Source organism: Puntigrus tetrazona, chromosome 17, assembly GCF_018831695.1.
Source record: "Puntigrus tetrazona isolate hp1 chromosome 17, ASM1883169v1, whole genome shotgun sequence".
NCBI lineage: Eukaryota > Metazoa > Chordata > Actinopteri > Cypriniformes > Cyprinidae > Puntigrus > Puntigrus tetrazona.
In genome coordinates this window covers 12,088,998-12,110,388 of record NC_056715.1, presented here as the reverse complement: position 1 = coordinate 12,110,388, position 21,391 = coordinate 12,088,998, and the positions used below count along the sequence as shown (strand labels likewise).

At 39.0% G+C, this 21,391-nt stretch overlaps 2 protein-coding genes across 3 annotated transcripts; one reads left to right on the top strand and one right to left on the bottom strand.

The window, feature by feature from the left end:
- Positions 1-5: 5 nt before the first annotated feature.
- Positions 6-12,807, bottom strand: disp2 (dispatched homolog 2 (Drosophila)). Of its 2 annotated transcripts, none has more exons than XM_043263301.1 (8): positions 12,356-12,807; positions 7,249-7,647; positions 7,128-7,157; positions 6,789-6,912; positions 5,919-6,043; positions 5,667-5,764; positions 5,461-5,558; positions 6-4,729 (listed from the first exon to the last, which is right to left on the bottom strand). In XM_043263301.1, exons 1-8 carry the CDS (start codon positions 12,445-12,447, stop codon positions 1,244-1,246), a joined length of 4,452 nt encoding a protein of 1,483 aa, XP_043119236.1. In that variant the 5' UTR covers positions 12,448-12,807; the 3' UTR covers positions 6-1,243. The 2 variants fall into 2 exon arrangements, with proteins under 2 accessions (XP_043119236.1, XP_043119235.1); XM_043263300.1 differs by having other exon boundaries at positions 7,128-7,160; positions 12,356-12,806.
- Positions 12,808-15,508: 2,701 nt separating this feature from the next.
- On the top strand, positions 15,509-20,714 carry pkdccb (protein kinase domain containing, cytoplasmic b). The gene is made up of 7 exons (XM_043263370.1): positions 15,509-16,142; positions 16,278-16,394; positions 17,658-17,929; positions 18,186-18,265; positions 18,355-18,462; positions 19,055-19,231; positions 20,038-20,714. Exons 1-7 carry the CDS (start codon positions 15,570-15,572, stop codon positions 20,139-20,141), a joined length of 1,431 nt encoding a protein of 476 aa, XP_043119305.1. The 5' UTR covers positions 15,509-15,569; the 3' UTR covers positions 20,142-20,714.
- Positions 20,715-21,391: the final 677 nt, after the last annotated feature.

Here is a 21,391-nt window from a genome sequence, read left to right as displayed (position 1 = left end):
CAGTATAACCTCAATTAAAAATGTTTATTTTTATTGAACTTCTTCATAGTTTATCTTCAGACAACTTCAAATCTGACTTTACGCACAGGCTATCGACAACAGTAGTTCCACACCAGCAGGTTTTATATAATACAGCTGCATAATTTCGGGGAAAAAAACTTTTTGGCACAAAATCATTATTTCATTTTGGCACTTTGTTTTTTGAGATGCTTTGACAATGTCACATCTGCTGGCCTCAATGAAGTAACATTAAATCAATCTGAATATAAAAAGGATGTTCTTTCTAGACAAACATTTTGTATAACTGACATTTGCTAAGATTCCAGGATTGACATCTTTGTGCACATCACAAAACACCACTTTTTGTGTACAACCTTTTGCATTCTAAACAACGCGTATCTTTCAAATACATACTGAACATAGAGGTAACACTCACAGTCTTGTATAGGGTTCAAATGTGATATTGCATTTTTTCATAAATCTGGTATATTAGTGAAAAATGTCCACACAATGAAGCATTCAGATTAAAGAACATTGATGCAATTGGCCTATATACTGATGGGCAGTCATTGTCTTATTTTAAAAGAGGTACAGATATGGCTCTGCCAATAAAAAAAATATCTTTCCTTACGATTTTATGAAAAGTTAAAAGATTTAATATTTTATCATAACATGCGATAATGTGTAAAAAAGTTATAGCCACAATAACAAGCACATCTATGCCGAGTGTTTCTGGCATAAGTTGTGTAAAATGACTGCGGTGGATTATTTGAGTGCTTTTTAAGTGTATAATAATTTAAAATAATTTGGAGAATTTAACTGGTTGAGGCTAAAAATCCGTAAAGAAATTGATAATGATTGTGACCTTTGCAAAATTATGGAGTTTAAAAAGCTCATGGCTTGGTTATTTAAAAGATCAGGCACAACTGTTCTTTAAGTATTAGTAAGTTTGCAGTTCAAGGCCCCTGAAGAAAGGCTTTTTCAAAGGCTATTGTGGGTGCACATTCAGTGTATATTTACATGACATGCAAGGAATCATGCTAAACAAAAGTCCTCTTTAATTATTTTATAAGCACTGTGTAGTTCCAAACAATTAACTGGTCATTTTTTTTATCTGGTATGCATTTTCAGACAGATTCAGAAATGAAATAATATGCTGCTGAGTACAAAAGTGAAGCCCACCATATAAAGTACTGGCCATGCTGTAGTTGTTTAGATTTTCTCAGTGTGTTGACAATATTGATCAGCTGCCACCTTCACCTTTTCCCTCCCTTTTTATCCAAACGTCGGGCATATCGGGTTTGCTGTTGGGTAGTATCACTGGAACATCACTTTGTGTTGTCCTCAATCTACCAGACCCCGGGGAGGCAAGGTCATATACAGTCTCCTTCAAGGACAGACGTAAAGTGTCCCTCTTGCCATTTAGGTGGCCAGGTTGTAACTCCTCCTCTTTCTTTAAAGACTGAGGGACTAAGATAGCAGGTTCTACCTCACTTAAGCAGGTCTCATTGGAGTCTTCCAGTCCCTCCATGGAGCTCTGAGACTGAGATGACAGAAGCCGTTTGTGTAGATGACAGCTAGTGCCTTCATCTATTGAGAGTGACTTTTCATTGACAGTATCAGTAGTCTGAGTGATTGTGATTTCTTCCATGCTAGAGGAAGACGACAAAGACACGTTCCAAAGTTGAAGCCTGCCACTCGACTGGCCTCTACATTTCTTGCACAAAACCTTCTCCTTAGATGCATCTTGTGAATGGGCAACCACGGGACGCAACATGTTCTCTTTGTATGGGGATGAGGTCTGAAGTGCTGGAGGTGGGTTGCAACCTTTAAGGTGCCTGCTACACATGTCTGTGCTCTCAGCCTCAATGCTGACTCGATCATAGTCTTGCCTTGGACTAAGGCCACAGAACTGAATGTCATCAGAAAGGACAGAAGGCCTGTTGGACAGCTTGCTGGTGCAAGTGCTATTCTCGAAACTGTCGCTCAACTGGCAAGCAAGTGGCTGCAGTTCGTACTGTTCTGGCTCCCTTCCAGTGACTGGTTGCCGCTTTCTGTGGTGTTGCTGATTGGGGCAAAGAAAGCCTTCGCTTTCTTTATTACAACTTCTTCGAACCCGAGAACCCGTGCCACAGCCAAATGCCCCATTAGCTGCGGGGTTAGTGGTCCCAGGTTCTGTAGCTGAACAGGACGACAGTATATTTTCAGTGGCTTGATTTGTAACACAAGGTAGGCTTATTCTCCCGCAGTTCTTCTGAGGTCCGAAGAAGCAGCACAGCGACTGGAAGAAGAAAGTGGCAAAGCCGCATGCAACGCACTTCACAAGCAAAAGAAAGATCCCAAGCTTTCTGAAAAGCAACGCAGTTGCTGGTAACATAATAATGCCCACGCAAAAATACGCCCCAGCACCAGTAGCTACCGGGCAACCCATTCTCTTCAGGGAATGTGCAACCCTGCCCAGTCTGTCATTGTGTGGGGCTAGGCTGTATGAAATGCAATAATTGGCTACAAAGTCAACAGAAAGTCCTGCAGCTGCTGAAATGAAGAGTGCTTCCACACCATTTAACTGCCATTCTAAAAGCACAAGGAGGCCAACAGTAGCAAACACACTTCCCCCCACTGCAACGGACACATAGACACTTAGTGGAATATTCCATGTTGTTAGTAAGAGTAGTGCAAATGTGAGAGCTACTGAAAAGCCTGCCACCTCCAAAGTCTCTGAACTTAAGCATTGCTGGAGGTCGTATAATCCTAGTTGACTTACAAACCATCCTTTCTGCAGTCCCACTGGAGCCTTGGTGATTTCCCCATTAAACCATGATAAGATCTCTTGATAGAACTGAGACATCCTGATGAAGTTAAAGCTGTAAAGTTGTACAGTCTTGAATCTTACAACAAGAGCAGTGATTCGACCCTCCGAGTCAAACCTTAGGCCTCCGACACTGGGTGGGTGTCCTTCTGCATGCTGCTCTGCCACCATCATGCTAAGGCACTGCTCGAAAACACTTGGGGGATACGGAAAGGGAATATTATTGCAGCAGAAGCTAAACGCGTCCTCGCTTTCAGAACAGCGACGTATAGAAACCCAGTGAATCAATTGTTCGACAAAACACACATTGTCTTCTACTGTTTCCTGGTCAGCAGATAACGGAGAATAGAAACTCTGGTTTTGAATTGTTCCACACAGATCCCGCAACCACAGCTGGGCTTGGGGACTGCTCATATTAAATCCTGGATCAAGAGCTAAAGATCCATTACTTTTTGGATCAAAGTGGTCACCATCATCTGATGGAATGACGCCCCAAATTAGAGTCAGCGTCATGGGTTCATCTTCACCCTGTTTCATTCGCTCAAACATGAACTGGTGCCGATATTCAGCATCGTATCTCTCAAAGGGATGACTGGAGCGGAACAGCTGAGTTGTTCTGCTGTCTGAAGTTGGCAGTTTCATGCCAGGGTCTACACATGATATGTACGTTCCACCGGCTGCAAGCACTGCAAACCAACAGATCCATATATATCGGAATTTCACCACTCCACAAGGCAGAATCTTTAAAAAAAGCAGGTTTGATGTGTCTGAAAACCCTCGCCCTAATGTCCGAAGCTTCTGTCTCAAGGTAAACAGCCTGCGCTTTCTTGAACTTGTCTCCCAGAATCCACCTGGATTTTTGGAGCAGCAAGGCTTCCAAGCTGCCTTCGCGACAGGGTTTGAAGACAGCACAGCATAGCGTTCTTGCAAAATGAGTGTGCACGGGAGCCAAACGAGAGCAAATAATGTGTTGATTAATGAGGCACTGCCAAGATATACAGCGTAGCATCTCACAGCGGTGATGCTGCTTATGTAGCCTGAGTAATACGTGATGCTAGATGTCAGACCCGAGACTAATATCAAGTATCCCATTTCCTGTAAAACCCGGTTCATTCTCTTCTCAGGGACAGCAGGAGGATTGTTGCTTAGCTGCAGTTTCCAGAAATCAACAAAAGTCAAGGCTTGATTCAGACAGCTTCCCAAAAGTACAAGGACTGATGCAAGATTGAGGAGTGGAAAAAATGTCAGGCGAAATGCAACTTTGTAGAAAAAATATGAGGTGGAAAGTGATAATATGACAGCAACCAGTGACATTGTCGCTATAAATAGTGATTTTAGATATAGTCCCATTGTGAACAAAAGTGCAAGAGCTGCAAGAACAGGATAGACAGAGTCCCTGGCCAAGTAATACTTAAAAAGTTTTTGTTTGATTCCCAAATCCATTCCTGTTATAGTGGTGTTATTGTATGTGAGTTCTTGACCCTCTAAATGGTCCAAATAAATTTTCATCAGTGGATCTCCTTTTTCCACTGGTAGAAATACAATGCTATATTTTAGGGATGGAACCTTGTATTCAACAGTCTGTGGCCCCAAGAAGTCTTTGTCTACTAGGTAATGGAGAATCTGGAAGATAATTGACAGTTTACAGCGGTGTGGAACGGATGCACAGCGGCCGAATTTGCTCCTTTCAGTACATGATGCAACCAGGCTTCCATCATGGTAGTAAGGGGCACAGAATCTGAGGAGGCTAAGGCTTTCAGAAACCTGCTTTGTGTTCAGACTAAAGCAGGAAGAAACGTTGTTAAGAAGAGCCAAGTAGTTTCCCAGAGACCAACTTGGACAGCATTCATTCTTCACCGTGGAGCTGTATGACTCTGATCTAACTTGGCAAAGTTGATCAAATTGTGTCCCAGAACGGATCTAAAATCAGTAATAAAAAATTGCATTTTTCAGCCAAATATTTTAATTGTAAAACAGTTTTACTGCTTCCAGTTTCCGTGCATGTATTCATCTTATTTGAAATTGTAGGTATTTGTACATAAAGTATGCTTTTTGGTTTTGTACTCATTGACAGCACCTAAAATGTACAGAACCCATAAAAATGTATTTATATAGATAATTTATGTCTCTATAAATTGTTTCCATGAAAAATGGTTTTAGATGCATTTTAGATGTTGTCATACAGTGGTTCAATGCAGAAAATTTGGTAACACTTAACAATAAGGTGTCATTTGTTAACATTAGTTAATGTGTTAACTAATGTAAACAATTAACAATGCATTTATTACACTATTATTTTTTTCTTAATGTTACTTAATGAAAATTAAGTTGTTCTTTGTTTATTCACAGTGCATTAACTAATGTTAGAAAATGAGCATTATCTAAGATTAATAAAGTATTGTTCATACATGTTTACTAATGTTGTTAACCAATGTTAACTAATGAACCTTATTGTAAAGTGTTACCGAAAAATGATGTGTGCCAGAACCAAAATTTATGCACAAATATCTATAATTACTAATGAGATCACAGTGAATTCTCTAATTAATAATGAATAGATTATATCATATATATCCATCAAAACACCGCATTTAATAATTTCTTAAGAAGAAAGAAAGGTCCTTTTGGGAAAATATAGTCCTTGTTTTTACCTGTGATTGTTCCATCTGGCACATGGAGTAAATTGCCTTTAGACTCCAGAGACTGGCAGAGTTTCCAGAGCGGAAGACCAGCTGAGCATAGCGCTCTCCTACAGGACCACATATTGGGTGATAGAAAACAACATAAACCATGCTGTGCTCCATTTACTGATTTATTAGATTTGGAAATACCTGATAATACGCAAGTAAAATCCCACCTGGTGCATTACAAAAAAAGTTGTGCTCAGTGTAATCTCTGTGCAACATTCTCCTTGATCGTTCTCTTGACTGTGGTTCAGATCTAACTGTGTCCTCTCTTTAAGACAAACAGACGGAAAGAAAAACAGAAAGGGATTTTTTTTCAATACAAAAAGCATATAATCCTTTAGTAATGAAAGCAACACAGATTTAGTGAAAAGACGAGCGGTAGAAATAATATTTAAAAGTATTTTTAGTATCATAAGAAGTACCCTGCTATTCTTTCTGTGAGTTGCCATGGAAATGGAGACAGTGATTTTCCAGCTCCAGTGTTTTGCTGTAACCTCATCCACGTTGCGAGCCGGATACTTATGTCTGTTCCACGTGGTTCAAATCCCTGTGAGGTCCGATCAAAGACACATGAACGATGAGAAGAAACTCTTTGAAGTCATTATAAAAATTAATTTAAGTCATTTGAGAAGTTCATTTACAATTCTAATGATGAAAGGCCACCTCTGGTCACTTTATTTTCAGAAATGTATTCATAGACACAAGCCTATTTCTGCCTCAGAGTAAAAAAAAAAAAAAAAAAAAAAAAATCTCACAATTTCAGCCATATTAATTTATATCTCTCGTGTGTAAAACCCATTTCCCCCATGAAATAAAAAATGTTTTATAAATTCACAGTTGTGAGTTAACATCTGAGTTTATATCTAACAAAGCACATTTTTTTCCTCAAGTCAGAATTGTGAGGAAAAAAAGGTGAAAGTTATCCGATTGCAGAAACAGGGCTTCCATGGAAATCTCAAAATTGTGACATTTTTTTCCAAACTGTAACTATAATATGACTCACAATATGAGCTTATCTGTTATTTAGTTTCGTTTCTTTTTCTTGTAGTGCAAACATGCATAAACATGAAGCATTAAAGGGATAGTTCACCAAAAAATTTACATTTTGTCATTAATTGTTCATGTTCCAAACCGTTATTGAGAGTATCGACATCCACATGCGTGTTGCTGCTGCTTTTTTTTTCCTTAAAAAAAGAGGAATGCCCATGCATGTTCCAAAGACGGGCGAGGTGAACTATCCCTTTAAAAATAATTATTTATCGCATATATATTACAGAGATACAGATACTTACCAACAGAGGATCCGAAAAGTCTGGCAGAGGGCCAGTCAAAACCCCAGCAAGCGAACAGGCAAAAAGAACCACTGTGCATGAGATGAGTACAGTCATGGGGTACTCAACAATGACCTGGGAATAGCTGAAAAATCAATCATATCATCAAATTTAATCTAATTGCTATATGGCACATTAACTTACATTTCATTTACACTCAATTTTGTTTAGTATTTGAATATCTAACACAAGACTATGTTAGTGTGCACTACTGTATTACTGTAAATAATAATCTTGATAATAATTTTACTGTGATTGTTATTTAACAAATAATTATAAGTTGCTATAAAATCATCTTACCTCCTCGGTATCCTATGCGAGCCATCATTCCTACTAGAATAGAGTAGACAGACGTAACACAATTAAATCACCAATATACACTTTCATTGCAATTATATTCATAATAGAAGAGAGTCCAGACCTCACTGTCACCATGTGACGCTGTACAGGCTTGTGGTTACTGCTATCGTGGGATTCGTGAAGCCAATGGCACTGTGTTTTATTGTGACATGAAGGCAGGTGTGATGGACTGCAGCTATGGACAGTCTTAACAGGACTGGCTGAACAGTCTGCCTGATGGTAAGCATTCATTTGACCTGGACAGACATTGCTTTGATTCTGGTGTCCACAGCAGGTGCATCGTTTGCGTTGTGGTGAATGATAGCCAGAGCCCTGCGATACTTGACGATGGAGCTGAGTAGAGGAGTGAGACTTGAACGGACTGCTGCTGTCGGCTAGGCTCTCCTCTATCTTGACCGGACACGTCTGAGACTCTGTGCTGCCACTGTCTGGAGGACACAGCGAAACCTTAGGGATCTCACTGCAAGTAAAAGAAGCACATGATACATCAGTCATCAAACCTTTTCAGTCTACTCTCTAGCTACTTTCACTACATTTTAGAAAAAAGCAATGTTAATTATGCTGAAGTGAAGAAATGACAGATGTGGTAAATTGTAAGTGTAAATCATATTTGGGCTATAATCGACTGTAAATTGTGCTAAACGTAAAAAAAGTTATTTAATTGCAGATGTTGTTTATGCATATAGTCACACATTTAACTGCTGCATTTCACATGCGTGCACACACACTTTTAATTTCCATGCACTGCATGTCTAAATCCATCATACTGACCAACAAATAAAATTAGTTTGAAAGGGATGTTCACCCAAAAATAAAATAAAATCCATTATTACTCACCCTCATGTCGTTCTAAACCCATAAAACCGTCATTCATCTTCATCTTCAAATTAAGATTATTTTTGATGTCTTCTGAGAGCAAAAGCTACGAGAATACATTTTGTGCAGTTAATTTTGTTTTCTTTGCACATAAAAAAACATGCCTGTAGCTTCATAAAATTAAGCTTAAACCACTGATGTCACATGGGCTATTTTAACAAAGTCCTTACTACCTTTCTTTCTTGAATATGTCTATGCAGGGTCAGAAAGCTCTCAGATTGCATCAAAAATATCTTACTTTGGGTTCCAAAGACGAACAAAAGTCTTAGAGGTTTAGAGTGAGTAATTTGTGATAAATTGTAAATCTAAACTATCCCTTTAAGGAATCTGTAATTCATTTTGTAATATAATTACCAACTTTTTTTTTTTTTTTTTTTTTTTTTTTTTACAAAAGCTTATGCACAATATAGTTATATTTTGTCAGAAACAATATGTCTCTAACATATAGTTTATTTCTGCTTGAGTTTCGGGCAACATACTGTATATTAGATTAGCAATGATCTAAAAAATGTATCAGCGAAATGCTCGAAGGCCCAATTAGGCCAAGAGGGAGGGACTCCATCAGCTTACTTTGTCAGCCTCATAAAAGGCCTGTTCAGATGAGAGAAAAAGGCTTACACTAGTGCTTACAACTCCACTTCACAGGAAGTAAATATAAGAGTGGAACAACATCTTAAAATGTACTGCTAAATAATGTAAATCACCTTAAAGAACCAGAATTTAAGATTAAGTATTAATTTTTTCATTACTCAGTCAATCCACAATACTAATAATAATATTTATGACTTCTTATAGAGTACCTTTAGATTTTACTATGCATAAATGTTAAAGTATGCTTTCAGCTTACTGAGTTCAGGACAAGTTAAATAATGTGTCATAATATCATTTTTTTTCTGTTCATCCCTGTTTACTACCTTTCGACTGTAAAGTTGGCAGGTTAGGTGCTCTTAAACATTAGCAGGTCCAAATAAAAATGAAATCGCAAGCTTTTAACAAGCTTGTTTTTACACAGATGTACTGCTGACTATTTAGTATTACCAAGGTGACGAGCTATGCAAACACTGGCACACATGACTGTGTTCAAATGTCTTCAAGAAACAAATAAGCTGTCTTTTTTTGGATTCTTTGGATGTGCAACTAATTTGGGCAGATTATATTATGCAAGACTTATCCCATTTGGCCACTGAGTATATAAACAACTAGGATAAATCAAGTGCAAAGAAAATAAAATGTCTTTGAACCAGAAGTGTCGGCATAAATGCTACATTTCACCAGGATTAAACAAAACACTTGCTCCTAACCCTCAACCCTTCAATTACTCAGCATCTTGGTTGGCTTAAATGCTTAAAATGATTTTTGACACAATTCTTATTTGGATGTGAACTGCTTCATCTCCATTAAATCCATCCTAAAACCAGCAAAAAGTGTGTGTGTGTGTGTGTGTGTGTGTATTTAAGTGTTGTCAAAATAATTGTGATTAATCGCATAAAAAAAGCTTTTATATAGACTTAATATATGTGAAAACACCCTCAACCCTCAACCCATCAAATGCATTTTTATTCTCTAACTGCTAGTTTATGCTTTTTTCTATTCTATCTTCTTGTTTCTTTGTTTTGATCGCTTCTGTTGTCCTCATTTGTAAGTTGCTTTGGATAAAAGCGTCTGCTATATATATAACGTGGCAGTCTTTGCCTTGGATCAATTCATAAACACAGACGTGCAAAAATAGCATCAGGAAATTTAATAATGCAGTCTAAGGTATGATGGACTGATTACTGTGATCAGACATAATGACGTTTTATACAATACAAGAAAGTGTGCCTCGTTCCTATTATAATGCTCAATTTGTTAAATTTCCACATATGTTAACACAAGTCTTAGCAAGCGCAGGCATAATTTTCCAGCGATGACCCTTCAAGCGTCTGATGGAGCTCGTGGGTTTTGGTTGTGTGCACGCTGCAGATGTTTTGACTGTTATCAAAAGGAACACAGGCTTAATTTGATTTGACAGCTCTGCAGCTGGTACGTCGTGTCAGGCGGTCTGCGCTGCCAGAACTCAGAGGTGATTGCTGTGGCCTGTCAGACTGTAAGGGTGAAATCAGTTCATATTTTCAGCATCAGACAAAGAAAAACAGCTTTTACCGATGAGATCGCATCTCGAACCCGGCAATGACTCGAGGATAAGGAAAACTGATCTTAATGGATGTGGCTGTAATTTCCATAGCAAATTTGCCTATAAAATGGCCTATTTATCTACAGTCAGCTTAAAGATTTACTGGAGCGAGCATAAATATTTACTAAATATCTAATTTGTTTGCTCCCTTTGCATCTATTTGTGCATATAAATGATATTCGTCGGTTACGTCGTTCAGCTCATATTCACATCTCCCCTAAGCTTTTTTACTCAGTGGATCTTGTATGGTAGGAGTCATGATCTGGAATAAATGCAACAGAAACTGAATTGATTGAACAGATGCCCTCACGGCATTTCAGTGGCTATCAGCTATGCTAGCTGGCAAACACTGACTAATATCGTGTAGTATATTGCACACTTACACTGCTTGAGATTTACTTCAGGCCACTGATACCAATGGTGACTCAGTCCAGATCAAAAATAATTGGACAGAGGAGTGAATCAAGTGACACCGCTCAAAGGAAACCGCATCTTATTGCTCCAAACTGCAAAGCAGCTGCCTTTTTCATATCTTTTTTTTTCACGAATTATACTTTCTGCACTGTAAAACGTTTTGTTACCTTACGTACCTTAGCATTTTTAACACGTAACGCATCTTTGCAACCAGACTGTAACATCTTCCAGGCTCGTTTGTGATAGCTTTGGGAGATAAAGCACTCGCTTTTGTGTGTAGGATACATGCAGCCATTTTAAGTAACATAAACAACAGATAATAACATGGAACAAAACCTTTGATTAACAAATCAAAGGCTGGTAAGAGGGCCCCGCGTGTGCGGATCGCACTGGAATATAAAAACAAGGCTTTTCCTGAGAGGGTCACGCTCAAACATGAGTCACTTCTACTGGATCTTCTCCACCGAATCTGGAGAACGCTTCTCACCATCTGCTCAGTTTGATCTGCAGACAGATTTTGTCATTACAGATAATTATTGTGGATACAGAACAGGGAATCTACACCTATGCTGAAGCAAAATGTCTGATGAGCCCTGTGATTAACATCCTCAATAGTCTATCATCAAACACCTCCGTGCAGAGTCCTAGATCCCTCTGTAGTTCATTATTAGAACTACTCCAGACAAAAAGAAACATTCCTAACTAATGAGGATAGAGAGAAAACATTTCCTCTTCTCTTTTGCTTCACCATCCATTAAAAGAAGCGGAAAAATGTACTATGGTACATAGCGATTGTAGGTACTATACATATATATGACATAAAAATGCTAATGCTAATGATATGGACATCACAAACGTCGCACAATGCAATACACATAGATAATGGCAATATAAAATACAGTAATACGTCCATTTAAAGCTTAAGATAAAATTATAGATACTGATACGTTACATACATTTGACAAGTTGACATCTCAGTTCCTAAGCAACTTCTATAAATGTTTTCACGATTAGGCTAATATAATAATAAAGCAATTATGAATACATTTTCAGATCATATTTATCATACGGTGTACCCAAGTACTTAATTTTGCTATTCAAACATCACTTTGTTTACAATGTAGCCCGCTAAATAATGAATGGTGTATCTCTGTTTATCCCAGTAATACAAAGAAAGACTCGCGCGATGGGCTTCTCGTATTTCTAAGTTAAATTTCCATTAGGCAGAATTCGCCGCGGAACATTATTTTGTCATTCACCGCAAAAGATTTTAAAGAATATTTCCTACGTGTCCTTTTGAATGTCAAATGCACTGTAGGTCAAATACAAATTAACATGGAGTTTGCCCTAGAAATTCATTCATAGTGGCTTTTGTGACCGCACACATCAACCAGCATCAAGATCAGCCTTCGTGTCAGTTTATGGACAGCATCCATAAACCCAACAAATTATAAGATAGTACTTAGTAGTATTTATTCCCCCGTGGTCTCCTTTTACTTTCAAAACACTATTCGGTCGTTGCCCTCAAAGAATAGTATGTTTCGCTTGTAAACAAAAGCCAAGTGCTCACGATACTGAGACGCCTTAGAAGCGGCACGTTCGTTATTCCCGTTAATTCGCAAAAACGGTCATTTAAATGACTTCCGCTCACTCACAAACACACTTGCCCCAGCAATTAGCCTTATAAGCCCCGCTACCCACGTACCTCTGAGGCGCTTCCCGAGAAGGTCCCTCTGTCGTGGGTGAATCTGGGATTTCAGCATCATCGCGCTCCCTAGAAATGGACACGGTGTCCATGCTTTGGTGAATGTGGTTTCCGACTGTCGCTGCAAAGGTGTAATTCTGAGCCGGACGCAGTCGAAGCAGGCTGTGGTCGTGCCGCCGAAGGCGAAGCCCGCCTTAGTGAGCGCACGGAGGCTGCTTCACCGCGGCGCTGAGATCTGAGGTGTTGACGGTGAGACGAGCGCGCGCTGTTCACCCGAGGGTGGTGCTGGAGAACAAAACCACTTCGCCTCGACGCTGCAAGGGTGTGCAGCCGGAGACATGGCGAAATTGGAAATGACCTCGTGTTCTTTTGAGTCAAATGACAAGAAGATGCAACGGTTTGCTGCGTGCAATGCGATATGTTCCTGACCGTTCTGATTTGGCCAATGAAACCGGGGCTAGTTGTCACATGCACGGGCGCATAAACTGTTTTTGGGTCAAAAGGTTTAATTACACAAATTTTTGCGTCTTGGAGTATAGGCCTTATGTAGCTGTGTTTTATGCAAATTGGTTTTAAAAATCTGGTTCAAATTCTAAATTTGCTAAATGTTTTTTTTTTCTTATTTTAAACCAGCAAAAATATAGGCTACTAGCACACTGGACAGGAGTCAGTCATTGGGTTTGATTTCCTGAGATCTCAAGACAAGGGTATTTAGGCCTACTGCTGTTTTTGTATTGGTTAACCTACATTTTGCTTTATTTTGTCCTTTTATGTTTTCCTGAAATGCACAGAATTATGAAAAAAGGAAGCATATAAAGTGCTGATTCCCATTTTCATGTGATATTTCCATAAAGTGTGACGACGTGCCTTTTATTAGGGCGTTTTTGGGCAGAAAAAAAAAACAATTTCATGCATGTTTTTGCTGTTTTTGACACTTAAAAGACTACAAATGATCTTGGTTGCAAAGAGATCCTGGTAAACGTAACAGATAGACATGATAATGTATAACATTATTTTACATTGTTATGAGGTTCATGTTTAACACACTAGTCGTATAGCCTGCATAATAAAAAAATCATTAAAAATGATTTATTATTTATCATTCTGACTCATTATTCTCTACAGACAACGTGCTAGAAAAAGACCTTTTCCCACATGCCTTAACCCAGCGAGCTTTGACATGATGTTAAGCCTGCAGTGCAGTGGCCTCTGCGATCCATGTTTGCTTCAGATCACGGTTGTTTCTGTATTGGCACTCATGGTAATCTCTACTGGCACATTTCTCTCAGCGAGTGTTGATGCGCGCTACGTCGTTGCTTTATTTCCTCCGTGTATTTCAAGACAGAAAGACACATTTCCTTAATAAAATAACAGCGAGAAAAGGCTCGCAGTGGCAGGAAATGCATGTGTGCAATGAAAACATTTCTATTTTGTAGTCTCTCTGAACTCTTTGGTTTCAAAACAATGTGTGCCAGGAGGATATGATTGGTGAAAGTGTCACTGTGTGTGTTTACACACATCATTTCTACGATAGCTTCATAGTTATAAAAATGCTTTTGATGATATAGAAGCTATAGGTCAAAAGTATTACTTCACACTTCATCAGATGCTGTAGAGAGGAGGAAATCACTCTCAGTCTTAAAACTGTTTTAACAAACACATTGGGATTCATGCCTTCTTGTGCATCTCGAGTCTTTGTGTATAAATCTGATCTCACAGGAGATGCATGTTAAAGTCAGTGGTAAACTGTGTTTTAAATAAACACTTCTGACAATATAGTAACTTACAATTGTAAAACAGGCCAGCAATTATATATTTACTCAAGTGCATTTTCACAATTTATGGTATAAATAAAATAGCAAATAGCATCCAAATGTTACTTTATAACAAAAAATCTGAAATAGAAAATATTAATATTTGGGATTTATGTTCAATAAAACGACATTTTTACATTGTAGGCCTACATATACTTTGCTTCCACCTACTGACAATAAAGAGGTAAGCTCACCTTGCAGTTTTATTAAACTGATACACATTAAGCCTCTATTACAACATTGCAAACTACTTCCTTCGCTTTGCGAGCACGTATAAATTTGTTCATGAGTGAATTATATTTTAAACGTACAGTCACTTAAATCATGTTTATGTTGCGAGGAATTGCTTAAACAGCCTATAACATGTTTTTACAAAGATTTCACATATTTTAAGGTCTGGCATAATGAGACTTTTACACTACCCATTACTAAAGTTGCCACACAGTTTTCAGCAGGCTACTAAACATTTACATTTTACTTAGGTAAAGTTAGAAATGTATTTTTTAACGGTCATTTGTTTCCATCGTCGCACGCGGTTGTAGCAAACAACATATTATTTACTGTTTTAATAAAATAATTAAATTACTTGGTTACAAGGCGCTATTTACTTAATTTAATCAAGTACGAGAGTTACGTGTGAATCTCTTCAAGCAAGTTCAAAATAGCTCACTGGCGCCGTCTTGCGACTGTAATAAAACTACCCTGAAAGGACAATGTTTGTTTTAGTGTATAAATGGTTGCTTAAAGAAAATGAAACAGGGCTCAAATGAACAACAAACCGGTAAGAACCACAAGATGAATGAGAGAGAACCTAAAGCAGATGTTTACTGTCGCTAATGAATTTAGGCTACCTAGCTAGTCACAGTAAACAGTAGCCTGGATTATTTATAACAACATATAGGCTACATTAATATTTAACGTAGGCCTATTCTGTGCTGAGATGGACTATTTTTCTTCGTGAAGGCTTTAAGCTCTTATCTAGGATTATAAAGTAATCTCAACTCAAGTAATCAATGTTTCATTTCGGTGTGTTTTATTTATTTATTAAGCTAACGCTGGATAGAGCCAGGCTGTTTGAGCGTGGGCCCGATCAGGGTTTATTTTGCCATAATGACCGCCTGAATGTGTGTTATCCTTTGCGTACATTCTTCAAGATGTCAATGATACGGTAAAGACACGTATAGCCTCTTTTGTTTGCGTGTCAATCGAAGTTGCATTGTGTGGGAGGTGATTATTTGGCCATGAGCATTAAGACACGCCCCAGGGGCGTCGCCTCGGTTCACAGTTACTACACTAAATTACAGCGCGCACGTCCTGTGCGTGTCAGAGAGAAGCATGACCGAAGACAACGTGACGGAGTTTGACAGTAAAGACTCAGAAAGGACCTACATGAACTTACCATGACTCTCTCAAGGAATCCCTTTTGCGCTTTTTCACTTCTTGCTTTGTTGTTTTTGACTTTAACAGTTATTCTGAAGAAATGGCACTTTGGTCTCCAGGAGGACCAACCTTTTGGTGATGCTGCCCGCCCAGATGGTCTAACTCCAGCGCGGGACAGATTGCTCCAACAACTTAAGGAAAGGCAACAGGAACTTGAGCTCTTGGATATGGCTTTTGATAATAAACAAGGCTTCGTGGATTCTGTTTTCTCCACAAACGACAGTGCAAAGTATATCATTGGGAAATTAAGTTTGGACAACCCGGTAACTGCTACAATTTATGTTGGCTGTGAAGAACTCAGTGGCATCAAAGCTGTTGACTTTCTCGGTTCAGGTTACACAAAAACAGTGTTAAAAGCAGCTTTGCCTCGAGGATTATTTGTGGCACTGAAATCCGTAAACCATCAAGGTACTGACATGAGATTGTGCATGGACGATTTTCAAGATTCCCAAGGCTGTCATGAGCTTGTGTCTTTCAAACTGAGGAAGGAGATCGTGTTATTGCAGAGGCTGCAGCACCCCAATATCGTAGCGGTAAGAAAGACACCCTTATGCAACAACTTGGACTCACTCTCTTTAGGTTGTGCCGTTGTGATGTAATATATATGCAAAAAACCTAATGCCACTTGTTGCATTTTGCATCCTCTAAACTTGTTTTGTTCATTCCAGCTGAAAGGTCAGTGTCAGGACAGCTCTCTGGTTGGTGGCATCACAGCCGTTCTGGAGCAGGGGATGCCACTTCAGATGATTCAGCTCCTGCAGAGCCCCTGGGAAGAGCGCTTTTGGGTAAGAGCACCACCCCCGGGCCTCCTGTGGAGTGTTAATCAGAGAATCCCCACCCACAGTCCCCCCACGGGGCATACCTGAGGTGGGGGTGGATGAAATTCTTTGGCTTGGGTGGATTAACTAGAGCCCCATCTCCATACCAACTGAGCCTGATCAAATAGTACCGAGGGACAGATGTCTGTCTCAGATGTCCATCCTTTTACTTTTCTTTACCCTGATAATTTCTCTGTGCTGTTTGAAGGGAGGGGGGGCGATACCGAGTTTCACGAGGCGAGAGTATTTTCTTTCACGTTCACTCTGGTATACAAGAAGCAGGTGTTGACACTCTGCACCTTTGATTTCTGATAGGCTCTGATGATGACAAATGCGTTTAAGCTAAAGGGCTGTAATCGAGTGACTCGTCTCTTCGACATTCTTGCCTTCTCCGAAACACGTGGTCGAGAGTTATTCAAAAGGTGTTTGGTTTCATCCTCCTCTGTTTTTGAAGAGCTGTAGCTATGGTGGTCTTCAAGGGTACATTCAAAGATGACTTAATACCTTTGCTGTTCTCTCCAAAACCGTATGTAAGGAAGTAAGACGAAATAATGACACGGTTAAGACTAGTTAGCAAAAGGAGAGTTTATATTTACAAACTGACTTAATTTATGCAGCGCATATAGAAAGATCAACTTACTCTATTGATGCCTGAGGTTAAAATGTGGGTGTGAAGTGTACAAAATCAATAGTATTTACACCACAAAATTGTTTTCCACTTGAGTATAAAAAGGTTACAAACCAGTGAGAAATTCTACCAGTGCAGTAAGACAAATGCACTTGGATTAAACAAACATTTTATAAAAAATAAGCTCTATATATTGTGTTGTTTCTCAAGTAAATAATCTTGTTTTAAGAGATTTAGGATATTTTTATGCCTGAAAGATTGAAAATTGTTTAGCACATTATTAGTAGTATTAGCATAAAACGGATTAAATACTATTATATATAACTTATATATAATCACATCTAAAATTAATGTGTTTACATAATGTGTTACATGTTACGTTATGTATATATATAAATACAAATAAAAAAATTATTTTTACATGTATATACATTTATATATTTATATTCTTATATGCATATGTATTAAAGGTTGTAATAATTGATTATTTTGGTAATCGGTCGATTATTCTGACCGTTAATTCGAGTAATAGGTAAATGTTTATGTTGTGGTAGTAAAATTAGACCTGTAAGTAAACAACCAACTATTGTGTTTGTGCACAGGTCTGTTTTGGTTTAGTGCGGCTTCTTCAATATCTGTCTCACTCACCGCTGGGTTCAGTAGCTCTGCTGGATTTCCAGCCTCGACAGTTTGTTATGGTGTCAGGAGAGCTCAAGTTAACGGATTTGGATGATGCAAGTATTCAAGAACCGGCCTGTCAAGAGGACTCAGACTGCCTGCTGCGGTTTCCCCTTCGCAATTTCACCCTCCGATGCTCCCCCTCTAGAACCTGCGAAGGCTTGAACGAGATGAGGAACCTCTACAATGCCTACAGGTGAGCGCTTCCCGCATTCCACCTTTATTGTCTGAGCCAGATAATAAACTAGTTGTCGTACGAGTGTCTGGCACGGTCGGTGCGAGGAGTTTCACTGCAGCTTCTCCCCTCCTGTGCCTGATATGATTAATTATCCGCCCCGCTGTGTGTCAGGGCATCAGTTGTAGCATATTGATCTCGCAGCGTGAATCGCCTCTCTGCTATTCTTGGCTGAGTTTCGGATGAATTATATGAATTCATTATTTTTTCTCCCCAGGTATTTTTTCACCTACCTACTGCCTCATCAAGCTCCCCCACCGCTGAAACCTCTTATTCACCAAATAATGAACTCCACAGGTGAGTTTTACTGCGAAATTTATTTTGATGAACTCTTTAACTCTTGAAGTGGCTGCATAATGGAAGCTTAATTTACGTTCTTGTCACAGGAGATTTAAAGCAGAGCGTTAACGAAACCCTGGTCGCCTTCGAAGAGGTTTTGCATATGTACAAATCTGGGCTGCACCTGGAGAATTTGCCGCCATCAATAACCAGAGGTAATTTTTAATGATGAATTATACTTCTCAACAGTTTTCAGCTCCCATTACGTGCATATTCCATCATAACTACGGCGGGAAGGCATTCCAGATATACGCAGTGCTCTCAGCGTGATGTGTCTCCGACTGCACCTTTAAGAAGATGTACTTCAGTCATAAAACCTGTGTAACTCAATCCATCTTCAAGGGCAAGTTTTGCAGCCCGTAAGACTCTCTCGCTCCCTCCCCGTGAGCTTTGACACCCATAAATCAATCACACTGCCACAATAAAGCTGCACAGAGGCATTAAAACAGCCGAGCATTGTCAAAGAATATTCAAATCTTATGTCCAAACGCGTTCGCAACAACTCTCATAAAAACTTTCCACACATTCCCCTCTATTCTGAGATTTTGGCAGAGCCACCGCTGCCTTTTGTTGTCCTCACATGTGCACGCACACATTTAGTAACACGAGATTCTGCCACCTCTACTGCGAGAGGACTCTTTTCTCTTCGAGTCTCTGAACGTTGTAATATTTTACAGATGGGTGTTGCAGCAGTGTTCAACAGAGGATCCTGGAATAGTTTTAATGCATTTTTTCTTCTTTGTGCAGATTATGCCGTCCTGAAAGGAATGAGGAGTGTTGCAAATATGGAATACAGATGCTGGCCGTCATACAACCAGCAGGGCTGTGTGCTGTCCGTGCACAGTGCCAGAGAGGCAGCGCTCATCTGTAGTTCTCATCCACAGTGCACCAGCTTCTCTCTCAGTAGTGAAAAAACATGGACAGGTCAGTGTTTGCTGTGGATCCTTCCATTCCACTTACATCATTGGCAGCTTAAATGAGCAGTGACACAAATAAACCTAACATATATTTCATCAAACAAAAAACAAGTTATATTTTGGTGTGATTTTATAGAGACATAAAACCACATTTAAAACTAAATACATCTCAAATCACAGCAGAAAAAATTGTAGTCTCCAGTGTATTGTCGTCACGTAATTCAGTAAAATATCTAAAAAAAGATATAAAGCAAGATACGTATTTTATAAAACATTTCTCAAAGATAATATGATATTATAATGTTTGAATACTTTCTTTTGCAGTATTCTTTTTACTTATTTTATGGGCCCAGATTTGTTAGATTTATGTAAAAAAATCGATTTTATTTGGGGGTAAAAAACATTTAATTTTTATTAAAAATGTATGATCCGTACCATTTTTGTTACATTTATTTGTAAACGGCAACACAGTTTAGAAAAGAAAACCGATAAACTTCATCTTTTCAGTATTCCTCTCAAGTAAACCAAAAATAATGATTAAAGTAATGATTTTCACAGTGTGCGCTATTTGAGAAAGAATGTGTTTTATATGGAAAATGGTAGCAATAAATCCTCAGAACTGCCACTCTTTGTCAAAACACAGCATAGAAACCTCTGAAACATCAAATAAATATCTGTCTGATGAGCAGGCCTTCAATAAAGCGGCTACTGCCTCCGTTCAGCGTTATAAATCATCTGAGCGCATGACTGTTGTGTCTGTTTGGAACAGGCTGTGTCTAACCCAAGGCTCTCTTTGCCTTTACTTGTCTGCAGGTCGACTTCTTGCCTCTTTCAGAAGTGGCTTCAGCCATCTGGTTCCAGATGTGAACTCAGCAGTGTACATGAGGAGGGTTAAAGCCTCGGGAGCAGTGCTTTGAGAAAGAGAAAGCCAGAAGAACTGAGGGGGAAGGGGAAAAATTTGAGACAAATGAATGTGTTATATTTATAGGCATCTTACTCAATGGCTGTTTGATCTTCCTGCCAATCCTACACGCTGCCAAAGAGCGGTTAAAAGGATTTCCCTTCAGGTATAATTAACCTGAAGGAAAAAAAAGCAGCAAGAAAAGTACAGCTTTCTGACTGTTCCTCCTGTCTTACGTTCACATGGCACGGTCCACTGCAAGGACATCGAGCCTATTTTTCACTGGCAGATGCCTGCAGGAGGAAAAGAAAACAAGCTCTTTCACAGATTTACTTTGATGTTAATGAGGCCAGAAGTTTGCAGCGTTTTGCTGGATGCCAGTATGTGCCGAGAACCGTGTCAATAGGCGGAAAAGTGCTGAAACCACAAAAGCGCAGGAATGTATGGAGGGCGCCATTGTCTTTTCCGCATTAACTGATAGAAATGATATATCAGAAGAATGCCAGACTTCATCCCGTGGGTGTGTCCGTTTTCTTGTTCTTTCAAAGAAAGAGATTTTAACGTTATTTGTGTGGATATGTTTGATATATTTGTGTTTCTTTAAATACCTTTTTTCGTAAAAGACGAATAATTAAAATGTCTTTTTTTGCAGTTTGCCTCTGTGTTTCATTAATGAGCAGTTTATTTAGCACATCGGTGAAAAGTCGGTGTTTTCCAATTTCATTAACGGAAACCTTTTTGCATTAACTGCATCACATTACCATCTGAATGTTATCAGTGCTTTCTGTTAAATCGCTTTTTAGGTGTGAAATCAACTGTCGGCTTTTCCATTCTCCTCTGCTTGCATTTTACCAGCTATTTCTGAGGAGACCTCCAAGCACAGAGTTTGCACCGAACCTTTCCACCGCTTGCCAATAAATCACTTGCAGGGTCATTATAGTTTAATTGTTACATGTAAATGCAGCTTGTTTGAGGCCCTTTTCTCATGGAGGAGCCTAAAAACAAAGGAGCATTAAGAACAATTAAAGTAAATCTGCTATTAGCACACGAATGGGTCTGCCATCTGCCTTAGTTAGGGGTTTCCATTCATGACTATATAGATATGCACAGATAAGCCCAGCTATGGTTTCAGAGGCAGGGAATGTTTAGGTGAAAGCCATTGTCCCTCTTGCATTGCCCTGGAGCTCCTGGGGTTTGGGCACTGATAAGATCTTATGCAATTATTTTACATTATCTGAAACTCTTGACATGAGAATGACTTAACGC

Bases quoted from the DNA above. Each gene is read 5' to 3' on its own strand.
- disp2 (XM_043263300.1), bottom strand. From the start codon at position 12,447: ATGGACACCGTGTCCATTTCTAGGGAGCGCGATGATGCTGAAATCCCA. The intron at 7,161-7,248 runs GTCTGGACTCTC...ACTCTATTCTAG, and splicing joins CGTCACATGGTGACAGTGAG to TAGGAATGATGGCTCGCATA. The intron at 5,765-5,918 runs GTACTTCTTATG...TTTGTCTTAAAG, and splicing joins CTCACAGAAAGAATAGCAGG to AGAGGACACAGTTAGATCTG.
- pkdccb (XM_043263370.1), top strand. From the start codon at position 15,570: ATGACTCTCTCAAGGAATCCCTTTTGCGCTTTTTCACTTCTTGCTTTG. The intron at 16,395-17,657 runs GTAAGAGCACCA...GTTTGTGCACAG, and splicing joins CCTGGGAAGAGCGCTTTTGG to GTCTGTTTTGGTTTAGTGCG. The intron at 18,266-18,354 runs GTGAGTTTTACT...TTCTTGTCACAG, and splicing joins CCAAATAATGAACTCCACAG to GAGATTTAAAGCAGAGCGTT.